This window comes from Giraffa tippelskirchi, chromosome 7 (assembly GCF_054371585.1).
Source record: "Giraffa tippelskirchi isolate mGirTip1 chromosome 7, T2T-mGirTip1v1.2.pri, whole genome shotgun sequence".
Lineage (NCBI taxonomy): Eukaryota > Metazoa > Chordata > Mammalia > Artiodactyla > Giraffidae > Giraffa > Giraffa tippelskirchi.
This window is the reverse complement of record NC_137281.1, coordinates 107,786,443-107,800,000: the sequence shown is the minus strand read 5'-3', so window position 1 is coordinate 107,800,000 and position 13,558 is coordinate 107,786,443. Positions and strand designations below refer to the sequence as shown.

The window sequence follows — 13,558 nt, the reverse complement described above, 5'->3', positions numbered from 1 at the left end:
ACAGAAACTAAGCTTTACCACTCTGCTTTTAAGAGAGTATACTGTATATTACTGTAGTTAACTGTCCAGATCCCAAATCTTAAAAAAACAGGCTAACCTAGAACTCAGAATTCAGAGGGCCTCCATAATAACTGCTTCTCCATGGAAGGAACCCCAGGTCCTGGCCTGCGATGCTCAGCTGACCTAAGGATTGCCACTATTGGCAGTCACTATGTTAGGAATGCAAAGAAGTTTTTAGTTGTAAGGAACTCGCAGATTGCTGGCACATGTATGGTTTTCTTAGGTTAGCCTAGGGGATGAAAAGGGGATGAAACACTTCTGAATCCCTGGGAGTGCCCTGGAAATCCTTCTTCCTTTCTATCTCCTTTCTCCTATCAGTTTTCCATTTTATGACATCATCACTGAAGCCAGAGATTAGTTTGCCTACCATTGAGTGCTTTCCTCCAATGGGTTGATCTTATCTGAGCTGGTCTCACTTGAGGGCTTTCACAGTCAGACTGGAGTTTTATGAAAACAATATTTGGCATATTCTTATACAGGAAAGCCTTGAGAATGTGAAGAAGGTAATGTCTCTTTTTTTTTTTAATATGAGGAGCCTGAAATAAGCAGTTAAAAGTCTTGCCTAGAGTTGCTGGTAAATTTGGTAAATTAAAAGTACAACTGAGATCATAACTACAAAACACAACTCCCAAGTCTTAGCATAAATAATATGACTATTGTTAATTTTTTAGAGACCTCTGAACTTAGGAAGCACTTGAATGTGTTTTATTTCAATTAATTGTTTGATTAAATGATTTAGTATATATAAAATACTTGGTACAGTGCTTCATATTCAGAAAAGCACTTAGTATTGGCTGTAATCCTCTGAACAACTTTGTGAGTTAGTAGAAATTTTTTCTTCCTTTCATTTTATAGTTGAGTGAACAGGTTTACAGAAGTTGTATTTTGCTCAGGTCTTTCTACCTCTAGATTTCCTGCTTTTCTCACTTTTATCGCATTGCCTCAGAAACAAAGTATTCCCATTTACATTTCATTTTTAGGCCAAAGTATCATAGAGCTGCAAAGGGCCTTCAGTACTGTGTAGTCCAATTTCCTCTCAGTATTGAAAAAGTTGAGGACAAGAGTGACTAGGTGATTTCCTCAAGGTTATACAGATGAGTAGTCTTAGGACTAAAACTGGGACCTCGGTCTTCTAACTTACTCAGTGCAGAGAACTAGAAGTCTGGAGTCCTAGATGGAATTCTAAATTCTGTCCTAACGTGTTCTAAAAAGCTTAATGAGAGAGGCAGTACTTCTTCGTACCTCTGGGTACCACCACCTTTACAGTGAGTACTCTTTTATGTTTATCTGATATCTGCTATTTTTGGTTACTTAGTAGTTCCCAAACCTTTACAGTAAAGGTTCTGAAATTTGCAGTGCCTGCTTTCTTTAATTCATTTATTGAGCACCTACCATTTGGCGGTCACTATGGTAGTCTTAGGGATACAAAGGCAAATTTGCCTCATAACAGGGCTTTTTGCCAGATTGCTGGCACATGTTTGGATTTCCAGCAAGGCAGCCTGGGGGATGAAAGAACTCCTAAGTCCCTGGGAATACTCTATGTTTCTAAAGCCCAAATTAAAATCAACATCATTGTGACTGTTGTGGACATCATTTAGGGTCTCACTAAATGATGGTTTCTAAGGAAGCCCAGAAAAGGAAGTAACGTTATTCCAAAGGCAGGTGTAGCCCTGGAGAGATGAGGAAGAAGAGAAAAATTAAGAAAACAGGGAGGAAACTTGTTAGATTAAAGTAATTTTTTTTTTCACACTCTCTTTGTACAGTAGTCAGGACATGAATTCTTATCTTGGTTGGACAAATGAGGATACTGAAGTCCAGACAGATCAGATGACCTGTTTGTATCAGACAAAGGAGGACTGGAACCTGGGTCTCTTGACTTCTTGTCCAGTGCTTCCTCTCTTGCACCGATTACTGCAGCAAATGAAAATGACAGAGTACAAGAGGCCAGGGTTGTGGGTGTAGGACTGTATTACACCCAGCTGCTTTTGTTTTGGTGTTTATTTGTTTATATATTTACTGCCAACGCTGAACTGAACTATTTCTCTTTCCAGCATCAGCATTGACTTAAATAAGACTTTTTGTGGGAGAAAGCCACCTGCCAGCTCTGTTCTCAGGCTAGACAGACAGGAACTCTGTTAAGTTCTTCCTGAGATGGATATTTCTTAAGGCGGCTACCACTGAACTGACCTTTATCCTGGTAGATCTGAGAAGTCAGAGGTCGGAGACCACATCAGTGGAATACCTCTCATTAGGGTCACCTGGTACAGGAAGGTTGCTTGTTTTCTAACTTTAACACTTAGACCGAGTCATACAGCCCATGACCTTTGCCCTTCTTAGCTGGTGATAGGGCCCCTTTGTCTGAAAAGCATTCCTGTGGATTCTACCTCACTGTTTCAAGTCACTCCCCCTATTAAGTCTGAGGCAGCAAAGGAGTGAATTGAATTGCTTTTCTCACTGTGAGGGAGATTCATGCATTATGCTCAGCCAGTTAACAGGTCAGAGGAATGAGTTTCCCACTGTGTGAAATGTCTTCCTTTATCATTATGTTTGTATTCTTTAAAAACTTGCCTTAGTATCAGACACTCCGGAAAACGTGTTTTTTTTTTCCTAGTAACTACAAAATTAGAAATATTAACTCCTTAGATTCTTGCTGTGAATGCTCATTGTGTTGGTGTGCAGACGTTTGTGTGTCCCTGTACAGTGTTCCCACTGCTTCCTCATTCTTGCAGAATGAAACTCTGAAATTTGAAAGTGTATGAGTCCTGGAGCAAGATAATTGAATGTGACAGGAACACAGTAACCAGAAGACCTGAGAGGCCATGAAAGATTTGCATTGCAAATATAAAAAATAAATAACGAGGCTTCTTTTTCTCCCTTACAGGGAAACTGGATTCCAAAATCCATCAAGGAGCAAAGAAGGGGTTAATGAAGCAGAATAAAGCTGGCTGACCCAGGAAAAAAGGAACTCTACAGCATAGTGGAGTTCTGTGTAATAAAATCGCTGTCCACTGGTCTTTTGAAATTGAAGCAGTAGCAATCTAAGAACTTGGCATCAGGCTTTAAACTCTCTCTCAGAATTTAAACTCTTATCAAAATCTGTATATTTTTCTTAATGAGATTCTTACTGTATGTAGTGGGTCAAAAATATTTGGATACATTATTTATAAAAACTTATTTTAAAAATTCTCAATCTTTGACATTTTTCTTAGAATGATACAGAAGAAAATGGACCAAGTTGGAAATTTCCTCTCTGAGGCTTGGATTTATTTTAGTTAGGAAAATTCTTAACCTAGGTTAACAATATTTTAAGGGACCACTTGAATTTTTTTTCCCCCAAAGTGATAGCTTGGTGGGGTGTTAGGATGTTTGAGGAATTCTGTGTTTAATACAAACAAGTGATGGGAACAAAAAGTCCCCAAACTTAACAAGTTTGCTGCTCTAGTCAGCGTCTCTTCAAGTGAATAATATTCAAAAACTGAGTACTTCGTTGGCAGATTTTTGGGGGGCGGCCAGGGCTGGGGTGGGGGTATAACCTGAAGAGGTGCTGCCAGTTTGTTCTTTGGTTTGAGACATTAGGACATGAGAGGATCAGGCTGGGATGAGATGAAGCCACCTGCTAAAGCAGCATGAAACTGCGCTATTTATTTTGTTGGTATTGCATGAGTATCATTTGGATGGAGCAGTTAGAAACAAACAAAAATAAAATCTGTTCAGTAAATGCATCTAGATAACCCCAAAATGCTGAAACCATACCCTTTAGGGCATCCATACCCCAGGAAGCTATGAGTTTTGAAAAAATAGGTTGGTTTGAAATGAGACTTTTTACTAGTCATTCTGGTCCCACTTAGTGAAGTACTTTTTTTTCTGAGGCTGTTCAGAAGAGCTGTCAGAATCTCAGTTGCTGGCATCCTCAGGAAATTCATGGTCTTAAATGTGTATGTTCTGCTTTTTATAAAGCAGCACTACCACACTGGGGAAGTTGGATCCCCTCCAGCAGTTGTGTGCATGACTTAAAAAAGAGAGCACAAGGGAGAGGAAAAAAAGTGCCCTGTGTTATGAAAAAGATTAATTTCCCCTTTCTTTAATCCTTCATATTCAGCATTTATTTGCATTGAAATTCCTCCACTTACGCATTGATGTTCACTCAACTGTGAACCCTGCTTGTTGCATGGCTTTGGGCATTGGTTTTGTGGGGGACTGATCACCCTGGATTCCCAGGGAAAACCCACCAGATTCTTGTTCTGGTGATGCAGACATGCTGTATTCTTTTTTTTTTTCTTTCCTGTTCAACTTGTGTAGAGAAAGTGGAAAGGACACTAATGGCACGTCTTTAGGGGGAAAAAAGTCTCTGGCCTTCTACAGACCCTAGTACTATTAATGCAGCCACACTAGGTTCACTGTGCAGTTACTAGTTTACCAAGCAGTAACAAGTTGAATTCTGTGCTGGAATTGTCTGGTTTTTTTTTGTTGTTTTTTTGTTTGTTTTAATACCAAAATAAAATTGAAAGGCAGGAAGTGAAGAGCCCAGGGAGCAAAAAAAAAAGTTTCTCTTTATGCCTTTTTATTCGAACGACAGCCTGAACACAGAAGAGTATGGATTGATTTTTTCCACCTGGATAGATTGTGCGTGCACGCCTAAAGAAAAACATCAGGAGATGCAAGAGTTCAGGTTATGCAACCATTTTGTGTGCCGTGATAAGAAAGTTTACAAGAACTTCACAAGTTTATGAGAACCCAACCTCAGCATCCAGAATACGCAGCTGGAGCCACATGAGTAAACGGCGGAGTAACTTGGAAACTTCTCCTTTTCATGGTCAGCCTGTGAAAGCCTCCCTTCAGTTCACATGGTGGTGGTATAAGGTCTCTGTTTTATTTGTGGAGACACCCGGGAGGAAGTGTGGGAGAGACCTGGGGGTAGATGGCCCTCAGTTGCTCAGTGGTGAATAGCATAATTTAAAGTCTAGTGGAAATTCTTAGCAGCCCGAGTACAAACTCGCCCAGGAATAGCCTGTCAGGACTTTACAACACTTTGCACTGACCCTGTTGCTCTGGAACAGCTTGGCCTGAGGGAAGGTCCACATTTCTGAGCTGGTTTTCTTCTACAGGTTAAAGATCTTACTCTCTTTTGGATGGTTGGGTTCAATGGCTGTCAGTTTGTACAGTTGCTAAAGGATTCAGCTTTTTTGTTTTTGTTTTTCTAGGCAGGACACAGTCTCAATTATATAAGCTCAAAGTAGGATATATATAAAACTGGAGACTTTCCTCTGTCAGGATTTAGAAGGCTTTGGCCATGCAGACAGATGTTTAGAATGGAGGTGGGGTGTGGGGTGGGGTGGGGGGGTGGTTTGCTTGCTATAGCTAATCTGAGAAAGAAAACTAGGTGTCCTCCCTTTTTTTTTTTTTTAAAGCCGGAAGTTTACAGAAACCCATTTTTTCCTTAGGGAGTAGGTGTAAAATTTCAGACTTTAAAGATCGCTTTTATAAATAATTATAAAGTTATGGCTTTTTATGAGTTATAACCCCTAATCTCTTTCCATTTTAACTACTGTCTCTATTAAAGCCCGTTTATGTGGATTTCATTTCATTTGGTTCATTTGGTAAGGTTTTTTTTTTCTTTTTTTTATGCCTTTGCTAGAGCTCCTAGCCAAGACTCAGACAGTATTGGGGTTGTTCTCTTGCCCAGTTAGAAAAGGCCAGTAAAAAAGCAAGCATCTATTAAACTAGAGAAATCAGCTAACTTCAGTTTATTAGGCCTGGGCGGAGGAAAGAAAGTCCTGTGGTGAAGGTTTTTTTTTTTCCTTGAGATTCAAATAGCAAGTGCACATCTGCTGTTGTCAGCTTCTGTGAATGTGTTTGGAGGGAGGTGATCCATATCACAGGCTCCAGCAGCATCAAGGGATCTAGCATGTGGAGGGCTTTCTACTTCTCTCAGGCAGAGAAGAAAGAACATGGCCACAGTGCCACCCTCTCACACAAAGAAACTTGTGTAAATGTGTGTCCATGTATGTTTGTACACATAATGTGGATTAATTCATGGGGTGAAACTTCATAGACTGATCAGATTTCTGTTGTGACAATGGAGAGTCTAGAACAAAAACCTAGTAAATATTGTACCTTGACTTGGAGTCTGATAGATAAGGTGAGGTGGAGATGGTGACTGACAATGTGTAGATGTGTCACAGGAAGGGAGTGAGATGTTGGATCAAGGGGTAAAAAATGTCAGTACGGAAGATCTGAGAAGCGCCTAGAGCTGTACTGTCTAATATAGTAGCTACATGTGATTATTTAAGTGAAATTAAGAATTGAGTTCTTCAGTCACAGTACCATATTTCAAGTGTTCGCATAGCTACATGTAGCTAATGACTTCTGAATTGGGCAGCACAAGTATAGAATAATTCCATCATTGCCAAAAGTTCTATCAGACAGTCCTTGTTTGGAGTAGGGGTCAGCACACTTTCTCTATAAAGGGCCAGACAGCAAGTATTTTAGGCTTCCCAGGTTATACGGACCTTGTTACAACTATTCAACTTTGCTATTGCAGTGCAAGTGAAATGAATCCATTGATAATTCGTAGGTGAATGAGCATGGCTTATGAGCCGCTAAAACTTTATTTATGAACACTGAAATTTGAATAACATTAATATAATTTTCACATCACAAAATAGTCTTATGGTTATTTTTCAGCCATCCAAAAATGTAAAAACCATTTTTAATTTATGGGACATACCAAAACAAGTATTGCCCCAGATTTGACATGTGGGCCATATTTTGCCAAACCCTGATCTAGAGGAACAAGGAGTCAAAACTTAAGATTCTTTTACTGTATAGGACCTCAATTGCTTGAAAATTTTTAATGGTACTTCTAAGCTCGAGAAATTTCTCTAAAAATTCACTGTAGGAATGTTTGCTTTCCTTTGTTCCCCATTTTTGCAATTCAGTGTTTTCCCGTGGTAGAGTCATGCTCTTCAGTAGGAGATGCCACTTTAGTGTTAACTCTTAAGTCATACCTGTCTCAAATCTAACCGTTCTCTTTGTCTACCTGCAAGTAGCTGAATCCTCACTTATAACATCATCACCTGGGGTCAGTTTTGTTCTTGTACTGTCCTAGAACAAGCTGAATATGGGTGGATCAATGGGAGATTATTTTTCCTAGGCCAGAGCAGCTTAGTGTTCATCTTTAGCCATTACCCCCTGACACACACACACACACTTTTTGCATGCATATGTGGAAATGGAGAGCAAAGGGGTTTTATGATCTGCCTTTATCCCCAAATCACATGCTATCTTGAGTGGTACTGTTGAAGGATGCCCCAGGGTAAGGGAAAGGAAAGATAAAAACTGCAGAGCTGGGACTTCCCTAGGGTCCAATGGTTAGGACTTCCAGCTTCCACCGCAGGGGACACGGATTTGATCCCTCGTCAGGGAAGTAAGATTCCAAGTGCTGGAGAGTGCAACCAAACAAAACTGCAGAGCTGACTAAGATGGCAAGGACACAGGAAGGACATAATTGAGGCTAAGACTTGAGAATTAAGATATATTTCTTCTCGCTAGGAGAGGGAGCGGACGTTTTAGGGAAGAGGTGGTGAAGAGTATGGTGAATTTCGTGAGCGAGAGGTAGGTGGGAGGGTTCACTTAAAGAAGGGCTGAATGCCTACCAGATAGTGTGCTGAGCAATCAGACAGATGGCAGATAAGAAAAGATAAAAGCTAAAATCGTTAGGAATAGAATGGTGTGTTGGAAAAGGACAAACTAGGACTTAGAGATAATAAAAAGCAAGATTTGGTGATACGGGGTGGCAAGGTGAAAGGTGATATTAGAAGGATTAGAAATGGGTGCTTTGAAGAGGAAAACTAGTGGTAATCCTAAATATGAAACTGGAGAACAAAGGATAAAATATTAGGGGTTGCTACTTTGCTGAACCAAGAGATAAAGTGGATGAAACCACGATGAGCTGTGCTGGCTCTTCTGTTCTTTGTGATGTTCACGTTCAGACAGACCCTTTACGACCCTTTGCTCTCCCCATGGTTCGACACCTACAGAACTGGTGTCTTCCGTATTTAAAGTACGATACTTCCCCAGAGACCTCTCTGCGAGGAAGTCTGGTCCAGCGAGAGTTCTTTCCACGAGGAGAGAGCGTTAGGTTCGAGCTCTCCAATCCAGGCTTCTTCTAGTTTATCTCTGTTTTAACCGGCTGGCCGGGTTTTCCAGCATTCCCAGAGCTCCGCGTCTCTAATCCGGGCTCCGCGTCTCTAATCCGGGCTCCGTGTGACCGCGCGTTCCAAGACCCAGGATTTGGCTCCTCCATCCAGGTTCCGGGTTTCCTCTGCGCTCTACGGCTCCCGACTGCACAAGGATCCGGATCCGAGGGCCCGGTAGTCCAGTTTCCGGGTCTTCTGGGCGGCCCTGGTTGTCCCGGATCGCGGCGGCGGCGGCGGCGGCGGCGGCGGTGGCTTAGGGACCCGCGGCCCCGGACACAGCGGCACCGGCGGGCGGGGCGGAGCGGCGCGAGGAGGGGGCGGAGAGCCGGAGCCGAGGCGGGGTGGGGAGGGGGGGAGGGGCCGCGGGAACGGATGGCGGCCTGGGCCCCGTAGCAGCAGCGGCTCTACGGCCCGGGGCCCAGGCGGGCGGAGGTGGCGGCTCCCGGGACCGGCCGCGCGGTGAGTCCGGAGCTTTGTGTGGTGCCGGGGCTGGGGGAGGAGAGAGGCGGCGGCGCTAAGGGGGCCGGGGATAGCGGCTCTTGACGGAGGAAGTGGGGGTTGGGGGGCCGGGGAGGAGCGAGGAGAAGGTGTGTAGGGCAGGGGGGGGTCGTTGCCTGGTTGGGGGAGGGGGCGTCGAGGGGCGCAGGGTGAAGTTCAAAGCGTGGCCAGGGCTGGTTCAGGCAGAGGGTAGGGGTGCTCGAGAGGGGATTAGGGTCTGGCTAGGTTGTGGGGACAGGCCAGAGAGTTTCCGAGGCGAGTCTGGGTATCTTGAGGGGGCCCGGGGCGACTGGAGCTAGTGAGGGAGTTAGGGGGGTTCAGGGCGAAGGGCTGGGAGCAGGACGTGCGCGTGGCCCAGGAGGGGGGAGCAAGGTGGCTGGGAGTGTGCAGTAAGTAGGCTGTGGGTGTGTGCTCCTTCCAGGCTTCAGGTCACATTTACTCCTGTCCTTTTCTTCAAGATGGAGGGATTCCTGGGCCTGGCCTTAACTGCTCTCCTAGTGCCCCCGGGAGGGTTTGTGACCCTGTCCTGTTTGGAAAACCCGTGCTGCCCTCTTTTCCCTTTATGTGTAATTACGGTTGGATCATCTCTGTGCTTTGCTCAGATTCTCCTTCCTCCCTCTGGGGTTGAGGAGGAGGAGACACATCTGACCAATTAATGTGTGTTTGTGAAACAGGCAGCAGCAAACAGTCATTTCAGCTTCTAGGAATTAGGCTCACACAGGGTGGAGAGATCAGAGCCCTTCAGGGGGAATATTTCTGAACAAATCACAGATGATTAAATTCTCTAAAAAACAGCTTCCTACCTAAATGAGAGTGGGAAAGATGGGGGAGAAAGCCTGTTTCCAGCCATGTGTCCAGAGCCCCAGGGGTTGAGGAGAGTCCCCAGTCTCCCCACAGGCCTCTCTTTTCTCTATGAGGCTTTGCTCTGCAGCCTTGAGTTAATTTCACCCCTGCTGCTTTGTCTTGGGGGAGGGAGTGCTGGTTTAGGCTGTTGTGAGGAGATGACTGTTTTGCTGCCACACACAATAGTCGTGTCATTTTATCGGGAGAGCTACCCCAGGGCTGAGAACTGCTGCTGCAGAGATAAACCGGTCCCTCTCACCCGCCTATTGTGTACACAGTGAAGGTCATAGGTTCAAGTCTTGTCTGAGAGCTTTGGATAGGCTCCATCTCCCAGGCTCCTCAGTGCCATTTTCTTCCTTTTCCAGACTGGGGCTTGCCATTGGAGGAGGCCAGACAGAAAGGCTCTTCTTTTTGAGTGAGGAACAATGCAGAGCTCATTGGCACACATTTTTCAGAAGAATAGGGAATGCCAGCCATGTTGTGCCTGCCTCTTTGGCTGGCCTGTACTAAGTTGAGGAGAAATAGTGGCTGGGAGACTCAATCCTGAGATTTGTGTCAGACTTCTAAGGAAAAAGACTCTAAGCTCGTTTGAGCCAGCCAATTTAATCCTTTTTATAGATGTGGGACACTCCTACAAAGATGTTTGTTTATTTGTTTAGGAATACCACTAAAAACCTGTGCAGGGTTAAGATAGGGAGTCACGGATCAAGTACCTTTTTAATGGGGACTTCCTGGTCAGAATAATTGCACAACAAAAAACCCCACAGAATTTGCCTATCTGGGCAAGAGCTGGGGGAACCAAAATAACTTTCCTTTTTATCTTTAATTCTGATGAAAGGCTGTGACTTGCTCATTGTGCAGAAAATCCATATGTATGTCTGTGTTAGGGAGAAATTTGCCAGAGTAACATAAAAAAAAAATTGAGATCTTGGGAGTTATTAATGAGAGAAGGATGAGAACAAGCTAGGAGAAACCCTATCCTTGTATTTACCTCATAGAAATGCCCAACTAGTACTATTAGTTGGGTAAACAATTATTAGGGACTAGAAATGAGGTTTCCCTTTAGGACATTAAAGAAAACTTTTCTTTAAAAAGAGATTAGAAATCAGTTGTCATTGTGTCATTGTGAGAGGACAGTTGTACACAATATACACTATACACAATAGCCAACCATTGCTTATAGGGTGTCATTGAAGAGGAACTTGAGCCTTTGGTTGTGGTAAAGATCTTTCCGAGGCCCTCAGTCTGACCACGTTGCCTCACTTTTCTCTTTATTTCAATGAGTTTCTTGAAAATGACGGCTTGTCACTTAGGTGTTAGGCTTTGTTAGGAGGGAACAGATTGTACAGATTGTTCTGACCTTTATATTTCTTGGTGACAGAAGTGTCTTAAGGTCTTGCTAGAGGTGTTGTCTGTCTGTAGACTGTTTCCAACTGTGTGTCCTAGGTCCCTGAGTGAAGTCAGCTAAACTGAGTCCAAAACTTTTTGCTCTTGGGCTGTTGACTTTCATTTCTGAATCCTGTCAGGTGACAGTGAAGGCAGAAGCCTCAGATTAAATTTGCCCTGATTAGATTTAGTGGTTTCAGAGTTGGGCCCTTGCCACAAGGAAACTTACAAGTCTTCTGATTGTGACCATATTTCAGAGAACACTTCGGATTTTTTTCCCCCAGCTTCTTGTTAGAAAATGTTTCCTTGTGAGAGGTCTAGATAGCTGGACAGATTAGTGCTTATTTTGTATGAGGATATGGAAGCATAATTTTGGCTTCTGGTAATAATTATGTTGCAATTAGCATATAGCAGCTAAATGACTGGAACAGGATAATTTGTTGAGGGGTTTACTGATTGCTCTGTCAAGTGGAAGTGCCACTCCTTACTTATTTGATTCAGAATACCACTGCCTGGGCTCAGCCATGGAGACTTAACAAGTACAGGAATGATGTGTGGTCTCCAGAAGGTCTCTGCTTTCTCTGTTATTACTGCCAGGTACAATAGAACCTTCTAATGCCACTTTCTCCTGCTCATAGGTACCTAAGCAATTGTTATTTCCCTTGTGGAAACTGGTCGTGAATGGGAATACTGCCAGACAGATGGGGCCACTCTGAGATGAGGCAGCCTTATGTTGTGTGGCAAATTTTCTTTTAAGCAGCTGAATTCTCACTTCTGCCTGATTTTTAAAAATCAGTTTCCTTAAAAAAAAAACACTTGCAGAATACAAAATCACATAGTGACTAAATATACCTTTGTGATATCGCATAAAAGTTGGCTGTGACAGACAAAATGAAGATAGGTAATGCTGATTGGCATGTTGTGGGTCCACTAAGAGTCAGTGAAGGGCTCTTTTCACTAGGGAACAGGTAATTCACCAAAGCACCTGCCTGGCTGGGCATGTGGAATTGGCAGCAGCTGTGCAGCTGAAGAGGGATTATTGAGCAGGTGGTTAAAGAATCACATGCCACAGTGACAAGAAAATACTTGGTCTTTCGTGGTTTAGGTTCAGTTCATATGTGTGAAATTCTTCTTTGTTTCACATTTCTTAGTGCCTGATGCTGGTGTGTTAGTGAGGCGATAATGAAATAAAGAGAAGGAATTCTTCCTTCTCTGTATTTCTTTTAGATTACTGAGTAGCATGCCTTAGACATGGTCCTAAACGGCCCTATTGTATTTCTGTGAGTTCTGGCTTTATGCCCTGTGAATGGGAAGGAAATAATGGTAATTCAGTGTTTCTAGCACTTGTTTATTAGGGGGATAGGGAAGGAGAAAATTCTTTGCTTTTAGTGTGGTGAAAAAGATTTAGCCCACTGGGAGGATACCCAGCAGGTTTTGTGCAAAGGATGTAATTGACTTTTTGTGTTAAGTCTACCTGACATGGCTTACTCAAGACTTTCACATGTGTTTTTATTTTATGAATGTAATTCTCCACATGAAGTTTGCATCTGTTCTGTTGTTTTGTTTTATTCCATTTTTAGTTTCTCCCAACACCTTTATAACTCTTTTTTTCTGGCTTTGAGTTTAACATCACTGTTAGAATCAAGTCATCACCAGAGGGCTAAATCATGTCAAGGAAGTAGCTCAAGTAAATATTTATCTTAAAAACAAGTATAGCATTTCCTATAACTTGGAGGAGGACTTTCTATTTTGAGGTTTTCTGCAAATTCCCAGGTTATCATCATCTTCTGTTAATATGATTTCATTTTTCTTTCACATGTTCATGCCACTATAAGTGTCAGTGCTGTAGAGCCTAAAATTTATAAACAAGCATCTTGATGTTTATTTTGTGACTTCTCTGGTGTCCTCCAGTCATTTTCTGTATTAGGCTGACAAACTGTGTGCTTGAAACACACACATGCGCACACATACACACACGCAACCTAATTGAATTCACAAGGTATTAATTAACAGTTGATTGACAGGAAACAAGATATAGTAACTGTTTTGGAGTTCAGAAATCACTTTTCCAAGTGAAGTGAAGGCTTAGATCTGTTTGTTAGAAGGATTGCGACAGATTTGGATATTATAGATGGATGGATAGATTGGTTTTTTTGATTGATTCAGGGAAAAGGGAGGCAAACAGTGGACCACTGCAGAGACAGGGACATTTGCAAGAATGTGTTTACACCTAGTTCTTAACCTAGCTTTGAGTAGCAGCCTAGCCGTTATTTGTATAATTTCACTTCTGGGAAAGAATATAAACTTCTCTATTTCCCTATATGAAGCTGTCACAGGTGTGTGTTTCTTTTAAACTGTTCACGAAGCACCATGTGTTTTCCTACCATTCTCAGTAGTTTGCTTCCTCCTGTTTTTCCCCCTCCCCCATGGCCCCTCCACATTCTCTGCTCTGAAGACTTCTCCAGCAGCTTGGAAACACTCTAATTATTGTAGCTATTATAGTCACAACCCAGATCTTCCACCTCCTTCCCACTCACCCCTTTCTATCTTCCTTCCCCCTCCTCTTGCTCTAG

At 42.9% G+C, this 13,558-nt stretch overlaps 2 protein-coding genes across 14 annotated transcripts in view; both read left to right on the top strand.

Moving 5' to 3' along the window:
- TRIP4 (thyroid hormone receptor interactor 4) overlaps positions 1–3,250 on the top strand; it is a 49,001-nt gene extending 45,751 nt beyond the window's left edge. For 6 of the 8 annotated variants that reach the window (XR_014058834.1, XR_014058831.1, XR_014058832.1 and 3 more), the window contains one exon: positions 2,942–3,250. Coding sequence is in view for 3 of the 8 variants with exons in the window: in XM_081507352.1 (XP_081363478.1) it covers positions 2,942–3,009 (68 nt within the window). In the remaining 5 variants the exon portion in view is untranslated. The remainder of the gene's footprint in view (positions 1–2,941) is intronic. The other 2 variants (XR_014058830.1, XR_014058833.1) reach the window with 1 other exon arrangement.
- A 5,356-nt stretch (positions 3,251–8,606) lies between these two features.
- ZNF609 (zinc finger protein 609) overlaps positions 8,607–13,558 on the top strand; it is a 190,727-nt gene continuing 185,775 nt past the window's right edge. For all 6 annotated transcript variants that reach the window (XM_081507349.1, XM_081507347.1, XM_081507346.1 and 3 more), the window contains exon 1: positions 8,607–8,717. The gene's annotated coding sequence lies outside the window, so the exon portion shown is untranslated. The remainder of the gene's footprint in view (positions 8,718–13,558) is intronic.